The sequence below is a fragment of the Podarcis liolepis genome (assembly GCF_965112155.1).
Source record: "Podarcis liolepis genome assembly, chromosome: 6".
NCBI classification, from domain to species: Eukaryota; Metazoa; Chordata; class Lepidosauria; order Squamata; family Lacertidae; genus Podarcis; species Podarcis liolepis.
The window spans coordinates 96,713,857-96,741,099 of record NC_139559.1 but is presented as its reverse complement, the minus strand read 5'-3'; the positions used below and the strand labels follow the sequence as shown (position 1 = coordinate 96,741,099).

General features: G+C 40.4%; 2 protein-coding genes across 7 annotated transcripts in view; one reads left to right on the top strand and one right to left on the bottom strand.

Annotated features, from left to right (window-relative positions):
• DARS2 (aspartyl-tRNA synthetase 2, mitochondrial) overlaps positions 1–27,243 on the bottom strand; it is a 1,012,941-nt gene that overhangs the window by 885,574 nt on the left and 100,124 nt on the right. The window lies entirely within an intron of this gene.
• RC3H1 (ring finger and CCCH-type domains 1) overlaps positions 1–27,243 on the top strand; it is a 70,218-nt gene that overhangs the window by 29,204 nt on the left and 13,771 nt on the right. For all 6 annotated transcript variants that reach the window (XM_083507063.1, XM_083507062.1, XM_083507061.1 and 3 more), the window contains exons 5-17: positions 2,904–3,079; positions 8,784–8,984; positions 9,557–9,689; positions 11,428–11,546; positions 14,901–15,013; positions 15,685–15,966; positions 16,661–16,878; positions 19,543–19,934; positions 21,622–21,780; positions 22,834–22,986; positions 24,238–24,451; positions 25,821–25,914; positions 26,043–26,172. In XM_083507063.1, coding sequence (XP_083363189.1) covers positions 2,904–3,079; positions 8,784–8,984; positions 9,557–9,689; positions 11,428–11,546; positions 14,901–15,013; positions 15,685–15,966; positions 16,661–16,878; positions 19,543–19,934; positions 21,622–21,780; positions 22,834–22,986; positions 24,238–24,451; positions 25,821–25,914; positions 26,043–26,172 — 2,384 coding nt within the window. The remainder of the gene's footprint in view (positions 1–2,903; positions 3,080–8,783; positions 8,985–9,556; positions 9,690–11,427; positions 11,547–14,900; positions 15,014–15,684; positions 15,967–16,660; positions 16,879–19,542; positions 19,935–21,621; positions 21,781–22,833; positions 22,987–24,237; positions 24,452–25,820; positions 25,915–26,042; positions 26,173–27,243) is intronic.

Below are 27,243 nucleotides of genomic sequence, written 5' to 3'. Positions count from 1 at the left end.
CAGCAATAATAAAAACATCTACAACTACCCTGCCAATTTTTAGATAACTGGTAGACTTCAGTATTTGACTGGGCTTTATGCTATTGTTAAAGGCCAGGTGAGTGTACCATCACGCTTTTCATAGAAGGTCATTCCAAAGCTCAGGGAAGACTACTGAAAACACCCTGTTCTTTATTGCAAATGACAAAATCTTCCTTGCTGAGGGGGCAGAGGAGGACTTCTGATAATCTCAACATACGAATTTATTGTTTTTGTTACATTTGTATCCTGTTTTTCATCCTGTAAGCCAAGACAGCACACATGGGTTGCCAGGTAGACTTTCTCAGGCATTGGCCAAACCCAGACCTGTTCAGCTTCGGTAGGATGGCTGTTTGTCATGTGCACTGGGATAGACACATAGTTGTCTGCTTTTTCTTAGCTGCATGAAAAATATATATTTTAAGTGAATACTGCTGACATGGCTCAGTTGGTAGAGCATGAGACCCTTTATCTTAGGGTCATAGAATCAAGCCCCACGTTGGGCAAAAGATTCCTGCATTGCAGGGGGCTGGACTAGATGGCTCTTATGGCCCCTTCCAATTCTACAGTTCTGTTAATCTTTGTTACTAGATTAGGACCATGCAGGGTGGATAAAAATCAATGATTTTTTTGATTTAAATCAGATTTTTTAAAAAAATGCTTTTGGAGGAAAAATCTTTCTAAAGATAGTTTTCTATTTAAGTTACATTATAGTCCAAAGGCTATTCATCAGGAAATAAGGGTTTGTTTTTGATTATGTAGCATGGGGCTTTATAGGCAATGTGTAAATTTTTTGGTAAATGAATTCCATTAATCCATTCACAATGTCATGCGCTTCCAGAGGTTTCTGTAAGATTATTTGGGGCAGTTTTTCTAAGAAGAAGATATCACAGATGCTTGTTTTTGCAGTTCTCGAAAGTGTAAATTTGTGTCTGCAGAGATAACATGCCTTGTCTTCACAGGAAAAATGTTATAAACATACAGAGTTGAGGAAAAAACCTTAATCCCATTGTTCCTTTGCAAATTTATATACACAGAATCAACCCCTTACCTCTTAAATGCTAAGTTCCAAGAGGTTCAATGAATAGATTGTTTGGAGTGGAATAGTTCTGCAGAAGTAGCCAAGTGTGAAGCAGTAAAAATGAAAGCGCAACCTTGTGAGCAGAATACTCCAAGAGTCTTAGGATCTTTGTGTAATATTTGTGCAAGTCAGTTGCATGCCTGTGCAACTCAGACTTGAGGCAAGTGCTGAAGGCACTTCAGGCTGGCAACCTGTTCCCAATCCCACTGGGTTCCAGCAACTGCACTAACACTTAACTGTACAGAATAGGAACCTGGATGTAGAAGCAAATCCAAAGGGGTGGTGTGGTGCTGGAAATAGTAACTGGGATCTGTAAGTCCTTGAAGTGCTTGCCAGTCAACTAATAAGAGTTCACCGGTTCCAGGCCCTTCTTCCCAGGGCTCGCCTGACATTCTCCAAACAATAAAATCTCTACCGGGAACGTCAGTCCTGAAGCAGGAATCCCTGAAGTTCTCTGCTCCAGTCCTTGATTCCCCTTTTCCAGCTTTCCACCAGCCTATTTCTCCTCGGCCTGCTCTTTCTGCAAGCCTCTTCCAGCCTGGGCCTACCAATTGTATCTCTCTTCCTCCTTCCCCTCTAAAAAAAAGTACAGCAGAAAAGTTGTCAAAATATAAACAGTTAACTTATTAAACCTCACAATAATTTCATAATTATCTTTCTATGTATTTCTAATAGTATAACCAAATCGGTAACTTTTGATATAACTGTAAAAACTACTCTGAAAATTTATTATTCCAAAAATGAAAACTTGTACCACCAGCAAGAATGAGTCTTTCTGTAAGAAAATGATTTAAATCAAGGCTTACTGACTAGTGATTTAAATCGTGATTTAAATCTATTTGATTTAAACCAAATCCACTCTGGGGCCATGTGGTCTTAGGTGCCTAGCAGTCTCACCATGCTTAATCAGCACAGCACAACGGCTGAGTACAAAACTGTTAAATTGTCGAAATAATGAGAAGACAAATTCAGTGTGAGCTTAGATGCGGAATATGAAAACAGTTGATTTAGATATATTTCAACATTGTTTTCCATTCAACCTGCACAAAGTTCCTGCCAGCCTTCATAATATCAGACTGTAAGTTATAATACTGTAATATCTTTTAATTTGGGTACATCAAAAAATGCATTGGGATTCTCAGTATTTTCAACAGTAGACCTGCCTGTACACTGGATTATTGACATTTCTAAAGCCATGTGATATAGACTAAAGATTTTCTTTCAAGTGAAACTGTATAATATTGGGATTCTACTCAAGCTACTTGTTTGTATAGTGGGTGCCACATTTCACCGCTTGACCATAACACTGAGGTTTGTAGAACCTCTAATGCAGTCATTAAGTCTGGTGTAAGTTATGTAAGGGACGAGGGTGGCGCTGTGGACTAAACCACAGAGCCTAGGGCTTGCCGATCAGGAGGTTGGTGGTTCGAATCCCCGCAATGGGGTGAGCTCCCATTGTTTGGTCTCAGCTCCTGCCCACCTAGCAGTTCGAAAGCATGTCAAGTGCAAGTAGATAAATAAGTTCCACTCCGGCGGGAAGGTAAACAGCGCTTCTGTGCGCTGCTCTGGTTCACCAGAAGCAGCTTAGTCATGCTGGCCACATGTCTGCAGACAAACGCTGGCTCCCTTGGCCTATAGAGTGAGATGAGCGCCGCAACCCTGGAGTGGTCCACGACTGGACCTAATGATCAGAGGTACCTTTACCTTTAAGTTATGTTAGGGCTAAACAAAATAGAATAAGCAGTATATATCTGAAATTGCTCTTAATACCTGGCATTCTGCCATGCTACTCTTTATTTTTCAGCAATGCAAGAGGAAGCTCTCAAGTTAGTTCTTTTGGCTTTGGAAGATGGATCTGCTTTGTCTCGGAAAGTCTTGGTTCTCTTTGTGGTACAGAGGTTGGAGCCGCGATTTCCTCAGGCTTCTAAAACCAGCATTGGGCATGTTGTCCAGCTTCTATACAGAGCCTCCTGTTTCAAGGTACAGAGCAAGTCATTCTGGTTGTGGTTTCAGGGATTTTGAAGATACTGAGTTGTTATTATTAGTGCAGAAAGAGTGCAGCTAGAATAACCTATATTCAGAAAAACTCTTCACATCAAGGAGCCAGTTTGAATATTACAAAGAGCTTTAGAAACAGAATCTTTAATCATGTAGTATTCAAAATGCAGCAGAATATCTCTTGGCTGATTATTCGCCTGAGACTTCAGGCCTAAATATCCACTTTTAGAAACTCAGATATATACAAGCTAGGCACCCAAAGGCCCCTTAAACCTGCGTGACCATCCCCACAACGGAATGTGTATTTGCCAGGGGGTGGGACATGATGACCCTCGGGGTCCCTTCCAGTTCTATGATTCTGTTATCTCAACTACATTGCTCGATTGTAGTTTGCTCTTACAATGATTCACTTGTCCCAGTATGCAAGAACTGTGGTCTGTGAGCTCCATTTGGGAGGCCTGTGGAAAGGTTGCTGCAGTGTCATTTGTACTCAGCCATGCACTTACTTTCCTTGATGTGATGATGGAGGACTAAGATGTCCATGATTCGCGCAGCAGTGCAGAAGGACAAGACACACATCTTTTGCCATGCACGAGTCAGCTGACTCGATGGAGATGTCAGTCGCTACCTGGTGCCCAGAAATCTCCATGTGGTTATAATTGGACCCACACCAGTAGCAAAATGTGCCTGGTGCCCAGGGAATTTCAGACACTGCCAAGAAGAGGCTCTGAACCCTTTCCATGTCAGAGATAGAGAAGAGTCTGAAATTAAGCTGTTAAACTAGGTCACAGGAAAAGCAGGCATGTTCTCACCAATATGAGGAAATTTTGCTGAACTTCATTAGTCTTCTCACTTTAATTCTAAAACTTCCAATGCCATTTGCAGGAGTTGCAGTTCAGACTGATGAGCTGCAGCGAGGCTTAACTGAGCACTAGAGCTCTGAAACCAGTACTGTATGATGTTCAGATCACAATTTGATCTGGCAATACATCGCACCAGCTCAGCTTGCCTGCAGACAGCAAAGGCACAGGCAGGCAGAGCCTGAGAAGGTTCAGGGCGAGTGCCTTCTCAAGCTCCATCTTGAGCTCCTTCCTGTCCCTTTGAGGAGCTCCTCTGACTTGCGTGAGCCTGAGTCCCCCAGCCGAGCAGTTTAGCAAAGCCCCAATGCCCCTCTGCCTGACATGAAGCAGAGCGGCATCGGGCCTTGTTCAGGAGGGCTAGGCGATGTATCTCAGCTGCTGCTTCCTCCCTAAGGTGGTGGTGGTGGGAGAGAAGCAGCCATGATACATTCCAGACATTGTGATATATCGGTATAATTGTGGTATTTAGCTGCTGATACATTACAATGTTTAAAACCAGTTATCGCGCAGCCCTACTGAGTACTTGATTTGCTCTTTTAGAAATGTCAGCTGTTTGACTAGACAATCAAGCTTAGCTTCTAGGGTCTGCAGCACCACTGACTTCTTGGATGCCAGTGCTGATCTGATCTCATCCAGGTACACATCGGAATCCGCAGTTTCGTCAATGACATTAGTCAATTTTGCGCTCTTTTGACATTGGATACCTCCCCACACCATGTCTCCGCTGCCTCATATGATAGGTCTGAATAGCGTGCTTCAAATTCAGCTCTGGTATCTTTTTTGGCCAGTTACTTTTAGGTCCTCTCAGTCCTTGCAGCATTAGCTTTACAGGCACCCTTTACAATATTTGCCCTCTGGTTATTGAAGCCTTGTTCTTAAAGCAGCCATTAGGCTTCATGATACACTCCACTCCACTGCTGCCAAAAGGTGTTCAACTAGAGAAGCCCATGGTATCAAGCAGATTCATTTGATCAAAAGCAAAGTTAAAAGTACAGAGCTTGGTTTCTTATGGTACAGCACTCTTCATCAAAATCGGAACACTCAAATTGTCTCCTTTAGTAACTCTATAATCTTATATTTCTAGTTACTTAAGCACAGTTTCTCTTTTTTAATTTTTTAAATTTTCAATGCATAATCATAACAAAAATTACAAACATTGAATTCAAAATAATACTATACAAACAAAAAAGAATGGAATATTAAAAAAAACAGAAAAGAAAAAAGGGAAAAAAGCAAAGGAAACAAAACAACACTAAACAAAAATTGAAAAGCGCACATCTACAGAAAAAAACCATATCATTACGTACATATACACACATTGACTTCCTTCCTTTGTTCTAAGACCTCAAAAAATTTACTCTTACTATATTGTTGTGTCTGGTTAGATTACATCCATCTTTGTACTTTTTTTTTAAACACCATTTCCCCCCCCCCCTTTAACCCTGTAAAGCATCATTCATTACATACCAATATACTTACTCCAGAACAATGTTTTTTCATATACTCTTTAGCACAACCCCATTCTTTTAATAATTTCTGGTCTGATTGTCCCCTTATGAATGCTGTGAGTCTTGCCAGATTTATGTATTCACAAAATTTAATTTGCCAATCTTTCACTGATGGAATTTTTCTCCCTTTCCAGTTTTTTGCTATAAGCATCCTGGCAGCTGTTGTTGCATAAAGGAATACTTTCCTTTGATTGTCAGGGATATCATTTGTAATTAAACCTAAAAGGAATGCCTCCGATTTTTTACTGAAAGATATTTTAAACATCTTTTTGAGTTCTTCATAAATTTCGTTCCAGAATTGTTTGATAGGTCGGCATTCCCACCACATGTGAAACATTGTTCCTATTTCTTTTTTACATCTCCAACAGGTATTCGATTTTAATTTGTAAATTTTAGCCAGTTTTACCGGAGTTAAGTACCATTGGTACGCCATTTTCATAAATTTTTCTCTTATTGTATAACATGCCGTGAATTTAATATCCTATTTCCATAATTTCTCCCATTGGTCCAGCCGAATTACATATCCTATATCACATGCCCATTTGATCATAACTTCTTTTACTTCTTCATCCTTTAATTCCTATTCTAATAATAAATTATACATTTTGGATATATTCTTTTTTGAGTTTTGTAATAATACTTTTTGTAATTTTGATTCTTCTTTTTCAAATCCTATTATTTTACCCCGATTAAATATATGTGCAATTTGGTGATATTGTAACCATGTAGTACAGTATTGGGTCACCTCTTCATATGGTCTCAGTTTTAATTGGCCCTGTTCTTCCTATAGGAGCTGCTGGTATGTTGCCATTCTTCCTATAGTATTTTTCTTTTTAACTGATATAACTTCTAACGGGGAGACCCACCATGGGGTTTTCGGTTCTAAAAACCTTCTATGTCTCACCCAGACCTTGTATAATGCATTTCTAATTATGTGGCTTAGAAATTCTTTATGTACTGCCACTTTGTTATAAATTAGATAGGCGTGCCAACTATATCTGTTGTTCCATCCCTCCAAGTCCAAAATGTCACTGTTATCCAATTTGATCCAATCCTTGATCCAAGTAAAGCATGCCGTATCGTAATATAGTCTCAGGTCTGGGAGTCCGAAACCTCCCCGCTCTTTTATGTCAGTTAATAATTTATGTTTGATCCGTGGCTTTTTGCCTTGCCATGTAAACTTTGTTAGGTCCGTTTTCCATTTTTTAAAACAATCATCTTTACCTATTATGGGAATCATTTGAAAAAGGAACAGGAGTTTTGGTAAAATATTCATTTTAATAGCTGAAATTCTACCCCAGAGGGTTAAATTCAATCTTGTCCAAGATTCCATTTCTTTTTGTTTCTTCCCAATTTTTTTAAATAATTATCTTCAAACAAATTTATATTTTCCATTGTTATTTGTATTCCTAAATATTTCACTTTTTTTACAATTTGTAATCCAAATTTTTCTACCAGTTCCTTTTTCTCTTGATCTCCCATGTTTTTTACCATTAGTTTCGTTTTTTCTTTATTCAAAGCAAAACCTGAGACCCTTCCAAAGTTTCCCATTTTTTCTAGAGCCTTTGCTATGCTTTCCTTTGGATTTTTCACCATTAAGACTAAATCATCTGCAAATGCCCTTATTTTGTATATTTTCTCTCCTAGGGATATTCCATTTATTTCTTGATCCAGTCTGATTTCTTGATTTAATATTTCCAAAACCAAAATGAATAATAATGGTGAAAGTGGGCACCCTTGTCTGGTGCCCTTCTGTATTTTAAAATGATCAGTCGTGTCATTATTTAATATTATGTTTGCTTCTTGTTGTTCATAAATTGCTTTTAGCCCTCTTGTAATTTGGTCTCCCATGTCCATCTGGTCTAATAATATTTTTAGAAATTTCCATGATACTTCGTCAAACGCCTTTTCCGCGTCCACAAAAACAAAGGCTACCTTCTTACTCGGTTTCATGTCTAAATACTCGATCATATCAATCACTGTTCTTATATTATCACTCATTTTCCTGCCCGGCAAGAACCCTGCCTGCTCTTTATTTATACAATCCTGCAAAACTGTCTTTAATCTTGTAGCCAATATTTGTGCATAGATCTTGTAATCATTATTTAGTAATGATATTGGTCTATAATTGGTTATAAACTCTTTATTTCGTCCTTGTTTTGGGATTACTACTATGTGAGCCTGTTTCCAGGTGTTGGAATCTTCCCATCTTCTAGTATTCTATTTAAGAGTGTCTTCATAGGTGATAATAATGGTTCCTCTAATTTTTTGTAATGTATTGCGGTAAGACCATCTGGACCTGGGGATTTTCCCAGTTTCACAAAGTTTCTCAAAGCTTCTCAGCCTGCCCCCTTCTGAACTTCCTCTACCCACCCTACATCAATCATCTGCTTCCCAAGGACAGTGTGGAAATTGTTGCCTGCAGTAGTTGGCATAACAATTTACTGTATTTTTCCGTCTATAAGACGCCCCCATGTATAAGACATAGGGGGCCTATTTTGGGGGACTCCTATTTAAGAAAATTGGGGGGAGATGTATCCGTGTATAAGACGCCCCCAAAGTTTTGACATTATTTTTAAGGGAAAAAACCTAGTCTTATACATGGAAAAATACGGTAATATGAGCCAGAGTGTGTTGGTCAAGTCAAAGGCATAGTAGAGGTGTTTTTAATAAGAACACCTATTTCCCCTTCCACTCTTCTCTTTCTTGGCTTTCATTCTGCAATTTCATGTACTGCATTTCATGAGAAAATCCAATATCCCTTTAGTTTTGGAGGCAACTGAGCACTGCTGCCTTCTCTGAAGGGCAGAAACTGAATAGTTCTTTGTTCCAGCTGTACTTTGTCAAGTTTTTGCTTTAAAGAGACACAGAAAAGAGTTCTCCTTGGAGAGAATTAACACTCCTTGAACAACTGCTCACCTTTAGTTACAGTGAATCACTCATAGAATCCTAGGCTTCAAACTGCTCTGAAGAATGTTCTGTGCCTTTGGAGAGGGAGGGGAATCCCACCGCATAGAGAATCTAGGCTCTAGGCTCGTTTTAGTAATGATAATCTAATCTTTCTACATAGATATTTTGTTGCTAAATCTATTAAGAATCTGTGTATTATTTAATACCCAGTTGTCTCAGCTTTTCATCTGATCATCGGAGAGGGGACCCCTCCCCCATACAAACTGGAAGCGATAGTACTTCCTTTCATAAATCTTTATAAGCAGCTAATACTGTTGGGCCAGGGAACTGAACTGAGAAACTGCTCCCTTATTTGGTTAAGTTGGGTATTGTCATCTTACCTAATCCAGATGGATTTTTTTCTTCCAGGTGACTAAACGAGATGAGGATTCCTCCCTGATGCAGTTAAAGGAGGAGTTCCGAACCTATGAAGCTCTGAGACGAGAACACGATTCCCAGATTGTGCAAATTGCTATGGAGGCTGGTTTGCGCATTGCCCCAGATCAGTGGTCTTCATTGCTATATGGAGACCAGTCCCACAAATCCCACATGCAGTCAATTATTGACAAGGTACAGTCTCTTCAAATCATTCCACTTCCTTTAATTTTCTACTGTGTTTTTATTGCTGATATTAGTTGTAAGTGGGGCTCCTCGGTTCTTCTTCCCATGTCCCACTTGCTGTCAAGAGTCTCCTATGGCATACCATGCTTCTCAGGTACTCTTAATGTCAAGGACAAGCCCAAGCCTTCCTCGTGAGCGTAAAGCAGAAAAGTAGCGGGGAGATTGTCTCGGGAATGTGCTGTGCTTTGTGGAGCTGTCACGGGGTTGCCAGTTCCATTTTCACTTCTGTAAGAACTGTCCTCTTAAACAGGATTTAATATCGCTGAGCCTTGATGCATTGTATATTGGTATATACAATTAATGAACATGCAGTCTGTGTATTACTGGAGAGGGCCTAAGCTGTGATTGACCACTAGGAATGGCAAGTGCACCTCTGTTGAAAAAATGGTTTCACATCAAGGCACACATCTTGAGTGCTGGTGAGACAAGAAATTTAAAAATGTATATTTTAGGTGTGTTTCACTGAAGATGGTCTCTAGGAGTACAGAAAGCAGTTCTAATTATGTACATATATATTTAAGTTGCAGACCCCAGCCTCTTTTGCACAGAGTGTTCAGGAACTAACTATCGCTCTCCAGAGGACTGGTGACCCAGCCAATCTGAACCGGCTTCGACCCCATCTAGAACTCCTTGCAAATATTGATCCCAGCCCAGGTAACTATTTAAAAAGTGGTTTATATTCATGTTCACTGCAGCAGAAGAGGCTGTGCATATCTTTCAATCAAACTGATACGTGTCAATGTGAGAAGCACAGGTGAACAGACTGCTCTCTTGTTTCCTTATTAACAAAAAAACTGTTTCTCTTGAGATGCTCTAGTCTCCTTTATATTCTAATGGTGGACAGACTTCAGGCTTGTTTATTTTTTATTAGAACACTAAGACCCATGAACCAAAGCTGGGTGCAAAATTGTTCATCCAGGGGTGGAGCACCTTTAGTTATAAAGTACAAATCTACCTTCCGTCCACCATGTGTCTAGACTTCTCAGAGTTGTGGCAGTCTCAGCGTTTGGGAGTTCTAAGGCATAAAAACATCCCTGTGAGTTGAGACAGCAGGAGTGAAGACCATTTTCAACCTGAGGGCTATATTCCCTTGTGGAAAACCTTCCAGGGGCTGCATCCCAGTGATGGATAGGGTCAGGAGTGAAAGTCAGTGGATGAATAGATCACCCTTTTGTACTGCAGGCTACATTCCTTCTGTGCAAAGGTTGTGTGTTACATGTATATAGGTTTCTATACATAACACATCTCCCTTTCCTGGCAAGCAAGAGGCACCAAAGTTCAGTGACCCACTCCAGCCTGGGGAAAGCACTTGAAGAGTGCACAGCATAAAGATGGTGAGGGGAACGGCATAGGGAGGGTTCCAAAAACCTGGAGGGGCCACATTTGACCCCAGGCTATTCCTGCTACAGGTGTGCATTCACACTACTGATCTTGCTTTGTTTATTCATAAACAATGGACATTAGCTGGGAGTAAGTCACATACATATGCTGATTGGCTTGCCCACAAAAACATATGCCACAATAAAGTTGTTTGCCTTTAAGGTATCCTATGACTTTGTTGGTTTTGTGGCAACAGTGGCTACTCCATAAGGTCCCACAGACCTTAATGATAATAGGAAAAGGCCTTGTGACCTGAAAAATTCTGAATGGGTCAGGTTCATAGGATTATTTTTATATGAATTCATGAGGTTAGGATCAGAGCCTTGCTATATCCTGCCCAGCCCTTCCTGAGGAGGACATGTCTCTGTATGTTTCTCTGCTTATCATTGTTGTAGTAGGGTTATATTGCCATATTTTAGCAAAAGGAAACACATGTTAATGAGACAGTCCTTTCACTAGAAATGTCTCTCTTGGGCTCTATCAGACCTTGCTGCTTTTCCTTGATTACCTCTAATCTCCTGCCATATTTCCCACAATTACAATATTTTTTCTGGGGGGTGTCTCTCTGAGGGTTCAAATGCTCTCAAGCATTCCTATTTCAATAACTACCGTATTTTTTGCACCATAACACTCACTTTTTTCCTCCTAAAAAGTAAGGGGAAATGTCTGTGCATGTTATGGAGGGAATGCCTATGGGTGGCATGTCTACGGATTTTCCTCCTCTAAAAACTATGTGTGTGTTATGGTCGGGTGCGTGTTATAGAGCGAAAAATACGGTATATTCCTTACTGACAGGCAGGAAATGTTTGCTGCTGCTGCTCCCTAAATCTGGCAAATGAGTGCTGAATTTCCATAGACATTTCCTTAGTCTTGCCTGTCCGATTTATTCTTCCTTCAGAACTAAAATTTTGCATGTTTTAAATTTTTTGATGCTTGCTATGATTCAGACCCTGTTTCTCCAGGATTTCTCATTTTCCAGAGATAAATTCATTTGTTCTTACAAACACTGTAGATGCCCCACCACCCACCTGGGAGCAGCTTGAGAATGGACTGGTCGCTGTGCGGACTGTGGTACACGGGCTGGTTGATTACATCCAAAATCACAGCAAGAAAGGAGCAGACCAGCAGCAGGTACTCTATTGTGTGGCACTTCTTGTAGTCAGAAGGCACACTTTGTCATAGTAGACCTTGCCAAATCAAAAAAGAACGAAAGGAAATGCTTCTCCTAGTATATGTAAGATAAAAAAGGTGAATAAGTTGCCAATATCCACTCGTCTCTATTGGAGCAACAAAATAGAAGAATGTTTTAATTTCATGCCCGGAGTTCTCAGGAGGAAGTACTCTAGGAAAAAGAAGCTTTTGTAAAAATTGGGGTGTTGGTCTAGTGCTTCCCTGCCACCTCCAGCAAAATCATCAAAGATTATATGAGTCAAATTGGGAATACATTGCACACATGAGGCTGAGGACAGGGAGTAGTCTTTCAGAGACTTGCAGGATGTAGGATTAAGCCGTCTTTGCCTGTGGCACACATTTTGGTTTCTGGGTGGAGGTTTTGCAGGTTTTTGAAGCACTGGCAGAATTTGACCACAGATCATAGCAGTACAGAAAAAATAATTGTGTTCAACAACATGTAGCATTTTCACACTGACCATATCAAATCACATCGTTCCATGAGTTGACTTCCCACCATCACCTCCAGTGTTTTTGCTCAAACCCTTTTTACTTCATTATATCTTTATCTATTATAAAATATTCCTCTATTTCATTTATTTTATAATTTTTCTTCCGCTGCTTTATATCTCGAATCCTGCCTGTGATTCCATTTGACTATGATGCTTTTTCAGATAGTCTATGAACGGCCTCCATTCTTCTATTTAAAGCTCATCATTTTGATCTCTTTATTTTTTCTGTCCATTACTGACATTTCTGTATAGTCCATTACTTTCCAAAGTCAATCCTCCTTTGTTGAAACCTTCTCTTCTTTCCATTTCTGTGCATATAATATTCTAGCAGCTGTTGTCACATACATAAATAATTTGGTCATTGGAACATCTGTCACTATTATCCCTATAAGAAAAGCTTCTGGTCTTTTTGGAATAGCCCATTTAAACATTTTCTTCATTTCATTATATAATTTCCCAAAAGGCTTTAGCTTTTTTTTTTACATGTCCACCACATATGGAAGAATGACCCTTCTATCTCTCTGCATTTCCAGCATTTACTTGACACATTTTTATACATCTTGACCAGTTTATTTGGTGTTAAATATTACCTGTACATAATAATAGTTTTCTCTTAGTGTATAACAAAGAGTGGATTTCATATCCTTTTCCCACAGGAAGCCGTTTCACTATTGTGACCTAAGTCCATTGTATCATCTTTAGTACCCAATTCTAATAACATTTTATACATTTTAGAAATCAGTTTTTCATTACTCTCAAGCAACCCCAGTTTGAGATCAGATCTTTGTTCCTTAAAACCATTTAACAGATTCTTCTTAAATAGCTTGTTTATTTGGTACTGAAACCAAGCCAATACCAAGTCTTGAATTTCTTCTAGTTTTTCAAGTTTATACCCACTTTCAGTATAACTTAATGTTCTCTATGTCCCCCAATTCTTCTTTATGTTTATTTGCTTTTGGGGATAACCACAGTGGTGCTTTTCTTTCAAGTAGATTTTTATACAGTACTTGAAGGCATATAGCCCTCCAAATAAACTTCTCCTTATGCAGTAATTTATAAAGTCTTTATGTACCTTTGTTTTTTTTCTACCCCAGATATGCATACCACCCATATCGTCTACCATATCCTTCCAGATCTAGCAATCTAGTATTTTATCAATATTATCCATTCCTTTATCTATGTCAAACATGCTGCATCATAATATAATTTTAAATTTGGAGGTGAGCCCCTTCTTTCCCCCTTTTCTTCCTAACCTAACATTGTAAGAAAATAAAGAAAGAAAAAGAAAGATTTGGAAGTGAGAATCTACCTTTTTCTTTAGTATCTGTTAATATTTTAAATGTAATACTTGGTTTCTTGCCTTGCCAAATGAACTTAGCTCTTTTTGCCATTTAAAGCATCCAAATATTACATATTAGCACTACTGTTTGGGACAGCATTTCTAACTATTATCTGTGCTGCCTGCATGTCTGAAAATTCTTCATGTGGCCACATTAACTGAAAAGGTACTGAATGAAAGTATAATGTACTTTGCTATAAGGTGTTCTGGAACCCATATCTATCAAAGCAGTGGAAATGTGTAAATAGTGGAATCCAGCAAGAAACATGGAACTGTTATATCTGAAATATTAATAGCCATTCCAAAGCATTTGAACTCTCATAAATCACAACTCATTCAGACATAGACCCAAAGAACCATGCAATTAGTTCTGTGTACCCTGGGCAACTTTGGACTTATCTCCCCTTGCTGCATGACAAAGCTCTTCTGAAACAGACGCATTTTAAAATCAGATTGTGATAATAGCATGGAGGTCAGCTGTACCAGAACTATAAATCCTGCTAGGCATATAGCCCACATCCTCAGGCATATCCAAATTAGTTTTGTTTGATCCTAGTTGGGATCCCAAAATCCAGACGTTGTCATAACATTTTGTGCATATTGATCGTTTTGTCCAATTATTAAGGTGGGAAATTTCGTTAATGTGAGCAAGTTTCTGAGCCCTGGGCACAATACTGCACCTAAGATTTCAGATTGAAACTGCAGAGTGGAAGGCAAGAAGGACCTTTTCCCGCTTCCCCACTTCTAGGTACTCTCTGAAGACTGGAGAAGAGACCCTCTTGAGAATATTAGGGAGGTGGGCAGGGGAAGGACTAGACCATGTGAAAAATGAACATAATATTTTAGCTGCAGTTCATTCATTTTCAGCTTTGTATTCTTGTTATAAAAAGCACGCCTAGACATTCCGTTGTTGTGCCCATAACCTAGGTTTAAGGTGTCATTTAGCTCCTAGCTCTCGTATCTCAGTTTCTAACACTGGGTGTTGAATAAAGAGGTGGGTGGATTCCATTGATTAAATCTGCTATCACAGCACGTGCAGCACAACCCAGTGCATGCTTACTTGGAAATAAGTTGCATATGCCAGTGTTCACTGGCATATTTGTTTACGATTGCAACCTTAATAGTGAATCCCACTTCTATCAGTTCTCTAACAAAGCTTTCTTTCTGGAGATCTATCTACACAGTTTTTATTTTATTTTATTTTTATTCTGGATTTATTTTGGAGCATTATTTTCAGAATAATTGTAGACTTTGAGAATTTTGGTTTCAGTTTTATTGTATTGTTTTTTGTTCTTTTTTGGGGGGGTTCTTTTTTTTTGAAGTATTGTAAGGTATTGTTTGATTTGTTCAATTTTTTTATTGTTCTTTTTCTTTTTCTGTATTTTCCAAACCCTTAATAAATATCATTTTTTTTTAAAAAAAGAATTTTGGTTTCAGTTTCCTTATTTTTCCCATTTGATCTAGCCTCCTCAACACAGCAAATATAAGACATATATGTGCCGAGACATGAAGCAGAGAGGAGGTTGCCCCCGTGGGGCCAGCTGCACCTTTGCACACTCGCAGGAAGAACTAGAAAAGTAAGATTCCATGTCTTATTCTACTTCTGATTGTGAACTTATCAGATTGTGCAAACAGAGCTGGAGAGTATCCAGTTTAGAATGGATAATTGATTAGGGCTGAAGGTATAAATGTTTCAGATCATCTGCATGGGGGTTGGGCTGGACATGGCAAGCTACAAAGTTAAAATAAAATGGTGGTGAAAGAATTAAATTCTTGAGCTAGTCAATATATTTATACCAACTAACAAGGCTTCTGCAGGGGTAAGCCCTGTCTTCCTAACTTTCTAGTATCTTGTCCAGTATGCCCCTAGATAGTCTGCTCTTGCCATACTAGTGTGTGGGTTTTACTGCCAAACTGAAATTAAGCCCTGATTTAGAGAAAGACAGACAGTAAGATTTGTGTGCTACAGGCTGTTAAAGAGGACAGGACTGAGTGAAAATATGAGTTACGTATTCACTATCCCAGCAACTGAGTATAAGCAGCAAGCAGCCATGTTTGCTGCATGGTGCCTAGTGTGTGCTAACCTCATTGCACCAATAAGGTTTGGCATAGCAGGCGTTCCAGCTGCAGTGGTTGTGCCTGAATTAAAGTTTGCGCTCTAGCATTTGAGTAGGAAAAGAAAAATAACTGTTCAACTTGAGCTGTAACTCATCCTTTTTCTATAATTCCTCACATGTTTCTCCTGAAGATTTCGTAAGATGAACAAACGTCTGGTTCCTCGAAGACCCCTGAGTGCCTCCTTAGGCCAGCTGAATGAAGTGGGCCTATCGGCAGCAGCTATCCTCTCAGACGAAGGGAGTATGGACTTGCCCAACAGAAAACCCTCTGCCTTGCCAAATGGGATTGTTTCAACAGGCAGCGCAGTTACACAACTTATCTCTCGTGGAACCGACTCCAGTTATGATTCAGCCTTGAAGCCCGGGAAAATTGACCATCTTAGCAGCAGTGCCCCTGGGTCACCTCCTGACTTGTACGTTTACCTTTTTATGGTGTTCATATAAACTGCCCAATATGGAGAATGCAGTCCATGTGTGCATAAATTGGATGCACAGACATCACTTTTGCATTCAGGTCACATCTGTATCTGGACTGCATTACCATCATACACACATTCAAATATAGGTGGCAGTACTTCCATTCAAAAGGACCTCACAAAGCGCATAGTTAAACTATGGAATTTGCTCTCACGAAATGTAGTGATGGCCACAAACTTGGTTGGCTCTGAAAAGGATTTAGGCAAATTCATGCAGGACAAAGCTAACCATGACTACTAGCCGTGATGGCTGTCCATAGTCTCTTGCATTGGATGAAGCATGCCAATGAATACCAGCTGCTGGGAATCACAAGGGGGGAGAGTGCTTGCTTTCCTTGGGCACCTGATAAGAACAGGTTTCTTGACTAAGTGGGTCTTTTGTCTAATCCAGCAGGGCTCTCTTTAGGTTTCTCTAAACTGGATTGCCGCAGCTGCTGGAACCTTAGCTGGACTCCCTTAATATCAGCTGGCAGCGGTGATGCTTCCACCTTCCATCTTCTGCTACCTCTTGCATATGCTTGGTTGCTGAGAAGACAAATGTACAAATCATTGTAGGCTCCAAAGCAGCAATATTCGGTGGGATTCATCCCAGGTTTGTAGCTGCTCTAATGTTGTGATGGATCTCTTTTAGGCTGGAGTCCGTTCCCAAGAGTTCTCTATCTGCCTTACCAGTGAACTCTCACCCAGTGGCCCCCCGAGGACCTCCAGACCTGCCTCCAATATCTGTTGGGAAGCAACTTCAAATGGTGCCACGAGGCTCCCAGTTGTATCCAGCTCCACAAACAGACGTGTTTTACCCAGATCCTCGGGGAGCAGGCCCACCATTTGAATCTCCACCTTACCAATCAGGTAACAATGCCACCTGGGTAAAATTTGGGCCTGGGGCAAAGGTTTGCATATTATTTATTTATTTGCCCTAGATGAATGGTGGGGTGCTAGATACTGTGATATATTAGACTACAATTCTGGCCCCACTTACCTGTGAGTAAGCCCCACCCCATTGAATTCAGTAGGAATTGCTTTTGAGAAGACAGTGGTTAAGACTGCTATGTTAGTGTTAAATTTTCAGTCTGGTACTTCCAATTTCCAGCCTTTTAGATCATCTGGATTTAAAAAGTTTGGCATATCAGACTGTTAATAAAATAGGTGTCATATACGCACATCCTGCTATCAGCCTTCTCATTATCTACCAATTCACTTATCCAAACATAAGAAATACAGTCGTACCTCTGGTTACGTAAGCTTCAGGATACGAAAGCAGCAAACCCAGAAGCATGCGCAGAAGCAGTCCTCAGGTTGCGGAAACCTCAGGATCCGGCCGGACCTCCAGAACAGATCGTGTCAGCAACCGGAGGTACCACTGTATACCCAAACATTGCTATACACTCCACAGATTCAGAGATCCAAAGGGCTGGAACTTGCCCACTTCCTTACTTGTCCTTTTTTGGTCAATTATAGCCATTTTCAGTTAGCAACCATGGAGTGGGGAGAAAGATTCGATGAATCAGAGAGCAGGAGAGGTCAGACAAATTAGCTTTTCCTTTGTCTCTCTTTTGCTCGTTTTGCTTGGCCATGTGCAGTCATAACTTTGTGGATGGCATGCAGGTCCTGTGTGTATAAAGGAATTTATTGAGGGACACCTTTTTGCACTTTACTTTTGCTAGGCCACGTACAGTCGTACCTTGAAAGTCAAACGGAATCTGTTCCGGAAGTCCGTTCGACTTCCAAAACGTTCAGAAACCAAACCATTCAGAAGCTGTGGAAGCCTTGTCAGACATTCGGGTTCCAAAGAAGGTTCGCAAACCGGAACACTCACTTCTGGGTTTGTGGCATTCAGGAGCCAAAACGTACAGAATTTGGAGTTATGTGGTGAGGGAAAGTGTCTGTATGGGAATAGAGAAATGCATGAATGAAAAGCAATAGGGATGTGTACGTACCTTGCTTGGGAGCAAGGTAAAGCAAGAAAAAGCAATTCCATCCCTAAACACTGGTGGAACCTTTTGCACATTTGCAAAAGGCGACCTACACATTTTTCAGAGGATGCTTTGTAACTAGGAGAGCTAGATACCTACTTTTTGTTAAACTAAAACTGAAATTATCATGAATCCACATCTGTAAGTGATCCTAGGTTGTTGAGGTTCACACATTCAGAATTGCAAGGGATGACCAGCCCTCCTTATGATCCCAACAACCCACCACTACTTGGCCTTCTGGCTAAGATCTAGTGTATAAGCACAACCACTTCACTATTTAAGAAGACCAAGCAAGTTGTGTTTTTACAAATGTTATTGAAAATTTTAAGTGAATTTCACGATTTTTGCAGATAGGGAAATGAAAGTACCGTATTTTTCGCTCTATAAGACACACCTTTTCCCTCCTAAAAAGTAAGGCGAAATGTGTGTGCGTCTTACGGAGCAAATGCAGGCTGCACAGCTATCCCTGAAGCCAGAACAGCAAGAGGGATTGCTGCGCAGCAATCCTTCTTGCTGTTCTGGCTTCAGGGATAGCCGCGTGAAGCCTCTTCAACAACATTTGATTCAGAATATTTTTTTTCTTGTTTTCCTTCTCAAAAACTAGGTGTGTCTTATGGTTGGGTGCGTCTTATAGAGTGAAAAATACAGTGCCTTATTTTATTTCATCAAGCCAGAAGAGAGCTGTCTGGCTCGATGTAGCAACTTTCAGAGTTGAAAACTGCTGCCACCAACTGGAAGCATTCACGCTTGCAGATGGTAGTTCACAAGTTTCTTTGAGTATCAGCCATTTATTTAGAAATAGGTATCACTCCCAAGAATTAACCCATTTCTTGAAAGCATAGTGAAAGGTGACAATCCTATGATACAAAGTTGCTCACCTTCTCCAGGTTCTTTTATCTCATCCCACTAGTTTTCATGACAATCTAATCCTTTTTAAGCTTTTTTCCTATGTGCATGTGGCAAACAACAACTTCACCAATCCCCTTTTCCTGTGGGATCTCAACACAAAATATTGCCAATGTTTTTAGAAAAGGATATGTTCCATTCTAGCCTTCTCAGCATTGTTGCCATTATTGCCTATGCAACCCCCTTGTCATCATCTGGCTTCTTAGGGCAGGGTCTTCCTGGTGACTCCTGCTCCTTCTAGTGTCTAAGGGAGCCACACACTCCCAAGCAGAGAGAGTAGATGAGCAATTGTCCTGTTAGCATCACTGCTGAGAGGACTCTTTCAGAGACACCTCTCTAAATTGCCCCTAGCTATAGTGGCTCCTTGAGAGGCTTCCACATGTTTTCCTCATGGTAATTTATAAAACACCATTGGCCAAAAGTTAAGACAAGTGATGATCTATTGTTATAATGCAAAGTGTTTCCAAGCTCTTTCCAAACAGCTGTAACTTGGTAAAAAATGGATTAACATCTTCAAACATAAAGTGAAAAGGAGATTTAAAGTGACAAATTATTGCCACTTCCGTTCTCTGAAGCAGGTGAAAGAGTGAATTGCCTTAAAGCACCTTTCCAAAATTTTATTTTGTGTATTTAGGTGTGTATTATCCTGCAGCTCAGCCTTCGCAGTGTATGTCTCGATTTGTCCGACCGCCACCGTCTGTTCCTGAACCAGGCCCTCCTTATTTAGAACATTACCCACCATACCTCCAGGACCGCATGGTGAATTCTCAGTACAGTGCGCAGCCCCAACAATATCCTCCTATGGGACAACCCATGTACCCTCCACATTATGACAGCCGGCGCATGTACCCCCCTCCCCAGCCGTACCAGAGGGAAGAAATCATCAGAGGAAGCCCTGTGCCCATTGAAATTCCTCCACCAGCTGTGTCACCATATGTACCTGAAACAAGAGACAGATATCCACAGATGGAAGGCTACTATCCAGTTGGTCCACATCTGAGTCAGATCAGACCTTCATATCACAGGGTACAAGTTCTATATGTCAATTCTTGTTTGTTTGTTTGTTTGTTTGTTTGTCTGTCTGTCTGTCTGTCTGTCTGTCTGTGGGGGAGCTTGGCATTTTAGTCTATGAAATGCTATACGGTCTTCATTCTTGCAGCAGCTCTATGAAATCCCATTTTACACAAGGGAGAAGTAGAAAGTTGGGCTTGATTAGGGCCACTGAGTAAGTTCATGACCAAGTAGGGATTTTCATCTAGATCAGTCCCATATGTTTCATTTAAAGAAAAAAAATGTACATCAAAGAAACTAAGATTCTACAATAACAAAAGGTAAAATTTGCAACCTTTATAATTAAAAATACATTTATTTATTTTTTATCATTTCTTTTTTCCTCTGCTAACCATATGGGACATACAGACAGGGAAGGCTTTCTCTCAGTTGCTGAAAATGGGAGATCAAGTTTGCAGTCAAACTTGTTTGCACTCAAAAAATTCTAGACCAGAACCATAGCTTCCATTGGTAGCACAGATACTTCTACAGTGACCAAAGGCTCGCTCCTTCCAGGCAGCTTAGACTCCAGAAACAGGTGCTTTTGTTGGAGGAACAAGATGATATTTTCTTCCAGCCTGACTCTGAGGTCTTGAGGCATACAAAGTGGGGTTCTAGCACATCCTCACCCAAAGATCTGTAGTTTGAGGGCTGGGACTTCTTTACTTACACATAGTTGGAGACTTTGCCACACAGGGTGCAGAGTACAGTCTCTGTCTTGGAACTGAATTTCTGCAGAGAATCAAGGGGGAATACTGTCCTCTTCTGGAGTGAATTGCAGAGGCTATTATAGTCAACTCCAGAGTTTTGGAGGAGCAGAATGATTCTGTTCTTCTATAGGAGTTGGATTTCGATTTGTATGGAAATATTATTTGACAACTCACATGGCTTTTGAGATTTCAGGAAACATTGCTCTTTTATTTAGATGGGTATCTTTGCAACCACAAGAGCTAAAAAGTTGCATATTTTCAAATGAAAGTTGCAGTTATTAGGAGCAGTGGACCAGAACATTTTCTGCACAATAATTTCCACTGTGGAAAACTGCCCGTGTCTAATTAATGGATACACTAAGCGGTTTGAGACTTGTAAATAACTTTATTAATATAAATATACTTAAGGAATACCTATATATCTATTACATAGCACTTTGTGCATGCTAAAATTAGTATGTTAACAGTTTTCAGTGTCTTCGTTGTTTTTTTCTGAACTTTTAATGGCTGTGTTCACACTAAGCTACGATTTAGCAGTATGAGAATGAACCATAGATTGCTTTCCTCACCCCTCTTCTAGCACAGCTGCAAAAAAGTTGGAAGCTTCCACTTGTGTTTTAGATAAATCACAATTTAGTGTGCTGTCTCAACCTTAAGACTGTGGTTCTTCTTAACTACCAGTTGTTGAAACAAGCCACTTTCATAAAAAAATGTTTTGATGTTTTCACCAGTTTGTATTACTGAGTTACTTTCTCCTTTGGAGCAATATAAAGGATTCTAGTCTTCAAATTTGGACAAAAGTACACCCCCTCTGTGCTTTGTCATTGATGTAAATCTAACAATTGTGGATTGTAGGCTTCAGCTTTAGATTCACTTGTAGAATGGATAATTGATTGTGTCTTAAATTTTAAACGTTTTAAGTATTATTTTTCAAAATGATATTCTGTCTTCAGGAGCCTTATAGCCGGCCTCCCCCTCAGCCTCATCCCAGTCTAGATGATTTACACCGACGGCGAAAGGAGATCATGGCCCAGCTAGAGGAAAGGAAGGTCATCTCCCCACCTCCTTTTGCACCATCACCAACTCTGCCTCACTCTTTACACACTGATGAGGTGAACATGTCTTTAAAATATAGCTGTTGGGTTGCTTTAGCTGTAGTCATGGAAGTAGGTTTAGTAATGAACAGGGGTGCCCAAACCCTTTTCAAAGAGGGCCAGATTTGATGAAGTGAACATGCGTGAGGGCCAACCAAGGTTGCTGACCTTTTTTTAGGATTGAAGTTGTTGAGCTTTTCCAGGAATTTTACCCCCAAGGAAATAAAACTGCCACAGGAGCCAGATTAAACCAACCGGCGGGCCAGATTAGGCTCCCGAAACGGAACGGACTTTGACATGCCTGGTAATGAACAATGTATGTAAATGGACATGCAGGGAGAAAGGTGCATTTGAACCATGTCCTGCCAGAATCTCACTGCATCCAACCATATGTAGGAGAGAGAGTGCATACATACATTGGCCAGAACAGCGTGATCAGCATGTCAGATGAATGCTAAGAATTGTCCACATGATCTGAGCCTATGCACATTGGATTTTAAAGATGTGCACCCTATTTAAATGTTATGCCACATGTGGAGATTCAGTGGCTTGGGAAGCAGGAGGGTCTTGTCAGATTGTGTAGGGAAGGAAGGCGTTCTCTCCCTTGCCCACCATGCTTCAGATGCAGCATGTCTGAACTGGGCTAGAGACACAGTAATGAGAGCTTCAGAGAAATACTGTGCCATCAGTTTCCCGTTTTAGAGCTGACTTCTAAATAAGCCAGTCCATTAGAATGGCCACCCAATTTTAGTGGCACGTTGAGTGCACTCATTATATTTGAAGGTTTTTTGTATTAACAGCTATATTTCATGTTCCCATTAAATATTAGAAAGGTGTTAACTAGGCTTGCTATGTTGGGCACGTTTATTTACATTTTATGCACATTTATGCAAGAAATACCATATGCAATAGCCAGACTGGAAGTGTCTGAACACTTTCAAACCACGTTGTCTCAAGTTCGATTTTGGAGTCAATTCAGATGTTTAGTGGAGGCACATAGGCTTTTTTAAATTTTAATTTTAGTACTATTGCAATAACTGAATGTTACTCGTTTTTTGTGGTTTTTTGCAGTATATAGATGAAGATCTGAAGGTAGCTGGCAAATACAAAGGAAATGATTACAGCCAGTACTCTCCCTGGTCATGTGAAACCATTGGCTCCTACATTGGAACCAAAGATGCAAAACCCAAAGACACAGCAGCAGTGGGACTTGTTGAGATGGGGGTAAGCATGCAGAGAAGACCAGTGCCAGAGGGTGCTGTTCAAATTGGACCTTGTACCAGAAGGGCAGATTATAATAAGTTGGTTTTAGCATGCGGTAAATCCTAGCTCTAGACTATTTGTTAAAAGGTGTGGACCACTTTTGGATCATTACTGGTCTTGCAGTGCAATTTTGGGTCCCTTTTTCTAATTATCAGAGCTCAGATCAGATATCATGCTCTAAAAACCATGGGCAAGAAGGCTTGCATATGGTTTGTCATGATATCTAAATTGACAGACATTGGTTTGCAGTTGACCAAGAGTACAGAATTGGAGACTGTACTCTGAAGGATATTTGCAACCATTGTTTGAGTGGCTTGTAGTTTCTGAGCTAGAGGCACCATGGAAATGAGAGTCAACTTAGGAAGCTGAGTGTGACGAGAAGTGAGAATAGTACCAAACAAGCATCTCTAAAGTATGGTTGGTTGGTTGAGCATTTGAAGACTCAAATCATTGTTTGTCTTTTTCTAAACTATGTTGTTGTCTGAATGGAGCTAGAAGTTAGTGTTATGGTTCTGAACCATGTGTCACAAGAGAACTGTTCGTGTGTTGTGAAAAATTGGTTTTGAATTAAAGACTTGTGTGAGAAAAAAGTATCTACTCAGAGAAGGCTGTGTTTCTCTCTGACCCACTACTCTAGCCTTGCCTCCTTCATCAACCTGTGTGTGCATGTTTAGCGCTGAGCCAAAACGCCCCCTTCCTGTCTTTCTGCCACTCCATTTGCACTCAAGTAGAATGAGGGCAGCATTTCAACATTTTTTAATGGCGTGTGTGGTGGTGGTGGGCTTAACCAGGAGTGGAGAACAGGGATGGATGTAGCCCTGACTGTGTTCTGCTCCTCTTGGAGATCCTCAGCTGTGTGAGAGATGCTGCATTCTGGGAGAAAGGAGAATAGTGGCCTCCAACGGTATAACCTTCCAACAGAACAGAAGTATATAAACGTTTTAATTTGTCTTTGGTAGTGGTTTGGGCAGCCACATTATAAAATATTATAAAATATTAAAATATTAAAGAGTCCAAGAGAAATCCTAGAAGGTGTTAATATTTTTTAAAGTGTGTCTAGATTTTGAAAGAAATTTGTTGGAACAGAGTCTTTCTGCACATATGCCCCACCCCCAGTTCTCTGTGAAATGATAATTTTATTCTTACTGAGAAGAGTTGGTCAAAATGGAGAATCTTGCTTATAGTTCCCTACCCTTTGGGTTCACCCTCCAGAACGTGGATAGCAAGGGGATGCGAGACCAGCGTTTGGATTTGCAGAGGAGAGCAGCAGAGACTGGTGATGATGATCTTATTCCATTTGGAGACCGGCCTACGGTATCAAGGTTTGGTGCCATCTCACGTACATCTAAGACGATGTATCAGAACCCTGGCCCCATGCAAGCCATGGCAGTTCAAGGGGCATCGACAAAGCCAGGCAACATTTCAGGTATGCAGCGTACCCCTTTGGAGGACTGCTTTCTTCTACAGGAGGCTTTCCTCAGTCCCGAAGTGTAGAATTAGGAGTTGCTAATAATTTAGAATTTCCTGTAGGGGCTTCCTCCCTTCAGCCACAACCTTGGGAGACATTCCACAGCTAGTTGGTGTTTGTATCTGTCCTTCTTCAACTAAAGCCTGTATGCCATGAGGCAAATTTCTCAAAAATTGAGAAATCCATAAATGGGTTTGTGAAATGCCACAGGGAGAGGCTTTTTAGCAATTCTCAGCGAGCTGACGTAAACCCTTGAGTGTGCCTGAAGTTCCTCCTTGAGTCCCAATGCTTCTCTGCAGCATGAAGTAGGTGGGAGCTCTGCCTTGTACAGTGATTTCAGGGGCAGTTTGGGCAGAGAAGCAAATGGAGGCATTTGGTACATACATTGCACCAAGCTGGATACATGGCCCTGCTGCACTGCCACTTATTCAGCATACTCACTGTGGCAAACTTGTGAGCAAGCCTTTTAGTGACATACAAGCAAATTCTAAATGTTATGCAAAAGTCAGCATGAAGATGATTCTTTCCTAGTAGGTAAAGGTAAAAGGTAAAGGTACCCCTGCCCGTACGGGCCAGTCATGTCCAACTCTAGGGTTGTGCGCCCATCTCGCTTAAGAGGCCGAGGACCAGCGCTGTCCGAAGACACTTCCGGGTCACGTGGCCAGCGTGACGAAGCTGCTCTGGCGAGCCAGCACCAGCGCAGCATACGGAAACACCGTTTACCTTCCCGCTATAAAGCGGTACCTATTTATCTACTTGCACTTGGGGGTGCTTTCGAACTGCTAGGTGGGCAGGGACCGAAGACGGGAGCTCACCCCGCCACGGGGATTCGAACCGCCAACCATGCGATCGGCAAGTCCTAGGCGCTGAGGTTTTACCCACCGCGCCACCCGCGTCCCTTCCTAGTAGGTAGATTTCTCCAATACCCCTTTAGCCTACGTAAGCAGTCTTTTCCCAGGCTAGAAGTGATGAGTTTTTTTGCTCCCTCTGCAGTTCTATCTTTTTTTTTTGAAAGCTGGAATGGGTATTTTAAAGGTCTCCAACATTCTCTGTGTTGTTGTTCAACTGCTCTTTATTCTTTTCCTTCATTCCCATCCCAGCTACCAAACATTTTATGGTGGCTGTTTTAAAAGGAGAGGAAAATATGACCCAGGTCTGTCAGTATTTTTGCAGACTTTCTTCAACACACATTTTTTTCCCAAAGCAAAGAAAAATCAGTTAATATTACGTACATTGCCTTAGCAACTGTGCAACTTCATCTTCTCTGCCATTAATATAAGTCATTTGAATCAGCACTTTTTAATAGACCTTTCCAATTGCCTTGTAGATTACAGCCCTTATGAAACACACAGTGCATGGGGAGGTTCGCCATATTCACCCCATCAAAACATACCTTCTTCTCAGGGACGCCCTAGTGACAGGTAAGAGTATCCAAACCTGCTGTGTTTAGGTGAACATACTATAAAAGTTTTTTTGTTATTTCTAACGCCTTGAAAAGAGAGAACTGAAACATTTGCTTCTTTTTCAAATAAATTCTCTGTCATCAAAGGGAGAGATTGTCTATGACAGATGTGGCTGGCCATGGGAAGCCTTTGCCCTCATCTGAGAGGGAACAGCAGCTTCGACTTGAACTGCAGCAGCTAAACCATCAGATTAGCCAGCAGACACGAGGATTGGAGGTGGGTGCTTGTATCCCCAGTCATTTTGCAGTAAGGGACTTGAGAAACTGGATGTGTGTGTGTGTGAGAGGGAGGGAGAGAGAGGGAGAGAGAGCGCAGTGGGGATATAATTTATTTTCCTCTGATTCTGTTATATATGTTTTCATAACATTTAGGAATTTCAAGTGTGGTTAAAAGTTACAAAAGATGCTGGCACCAATACTGCCGTTGCCTAAAGACTTCCGATTTTGTATTCTTTTATATCCCCCCCCCCCCTCTCACACACACACACTTTATTGTTGTATTTTTCTGGTCTTCAAAGTAGTGGTATATTGGGTAATGAGCTTCCTATATAATTTTCAGTCTAAGGCTGAACAATGGCTATACACAATTTATTGAAAAGTCATCTTGTATATCTTACAGTTGAATTGATTTCTTAGGGTGAAAAATTTATGTTTCTGACAACAGCAATGAACACTAATGATACCTGTAGCTCATGGTCATCCCAGAACAGGAGTGTTCTTGCAAAGTAAACCAGTGAGGGATTGTGGCTGCCTATTTGGGGGTTTACAGCTACCTCAATTCAGGTTTTCTGCAGTGGCAATCACAAGCAGTCTTCATTTTAGGAAGGCCTGACTTCCTAAAGTCAGGTGGTTTTTATGAACTTGGTAGGTTCCCTGAACAGAAATGATAGATGCAAAATCAATGTGGATTTCAATTAAATCAAATCGATTTAAATTTCTAGTCCATAAGACTTGATTTTAATCTTTTTTTTAACAGAAAGACTCATTCTTGCTAGTATAATCTTAATATTTACAACCAGATGAAGGTTTCATTTTTGGAATAATAAATTTTCAGAGTAGTTTTTACAGTTCTATCAAAAATTACTGATTTGGTTATACTATTAGAAATACAAAGACAGGTAATTATGAAATTATTATTTATATTTGGACAACTTTTCTGCTGTATTTTATTGGAAGGAGAAAAATAATCATTTCCTTAATAACGATTTTTAAAAATTATTTAACTAAAACAATAATATTATAGCATATGTATCCATGTTTGTTAACTGATATGGTTAAACAATTTAAA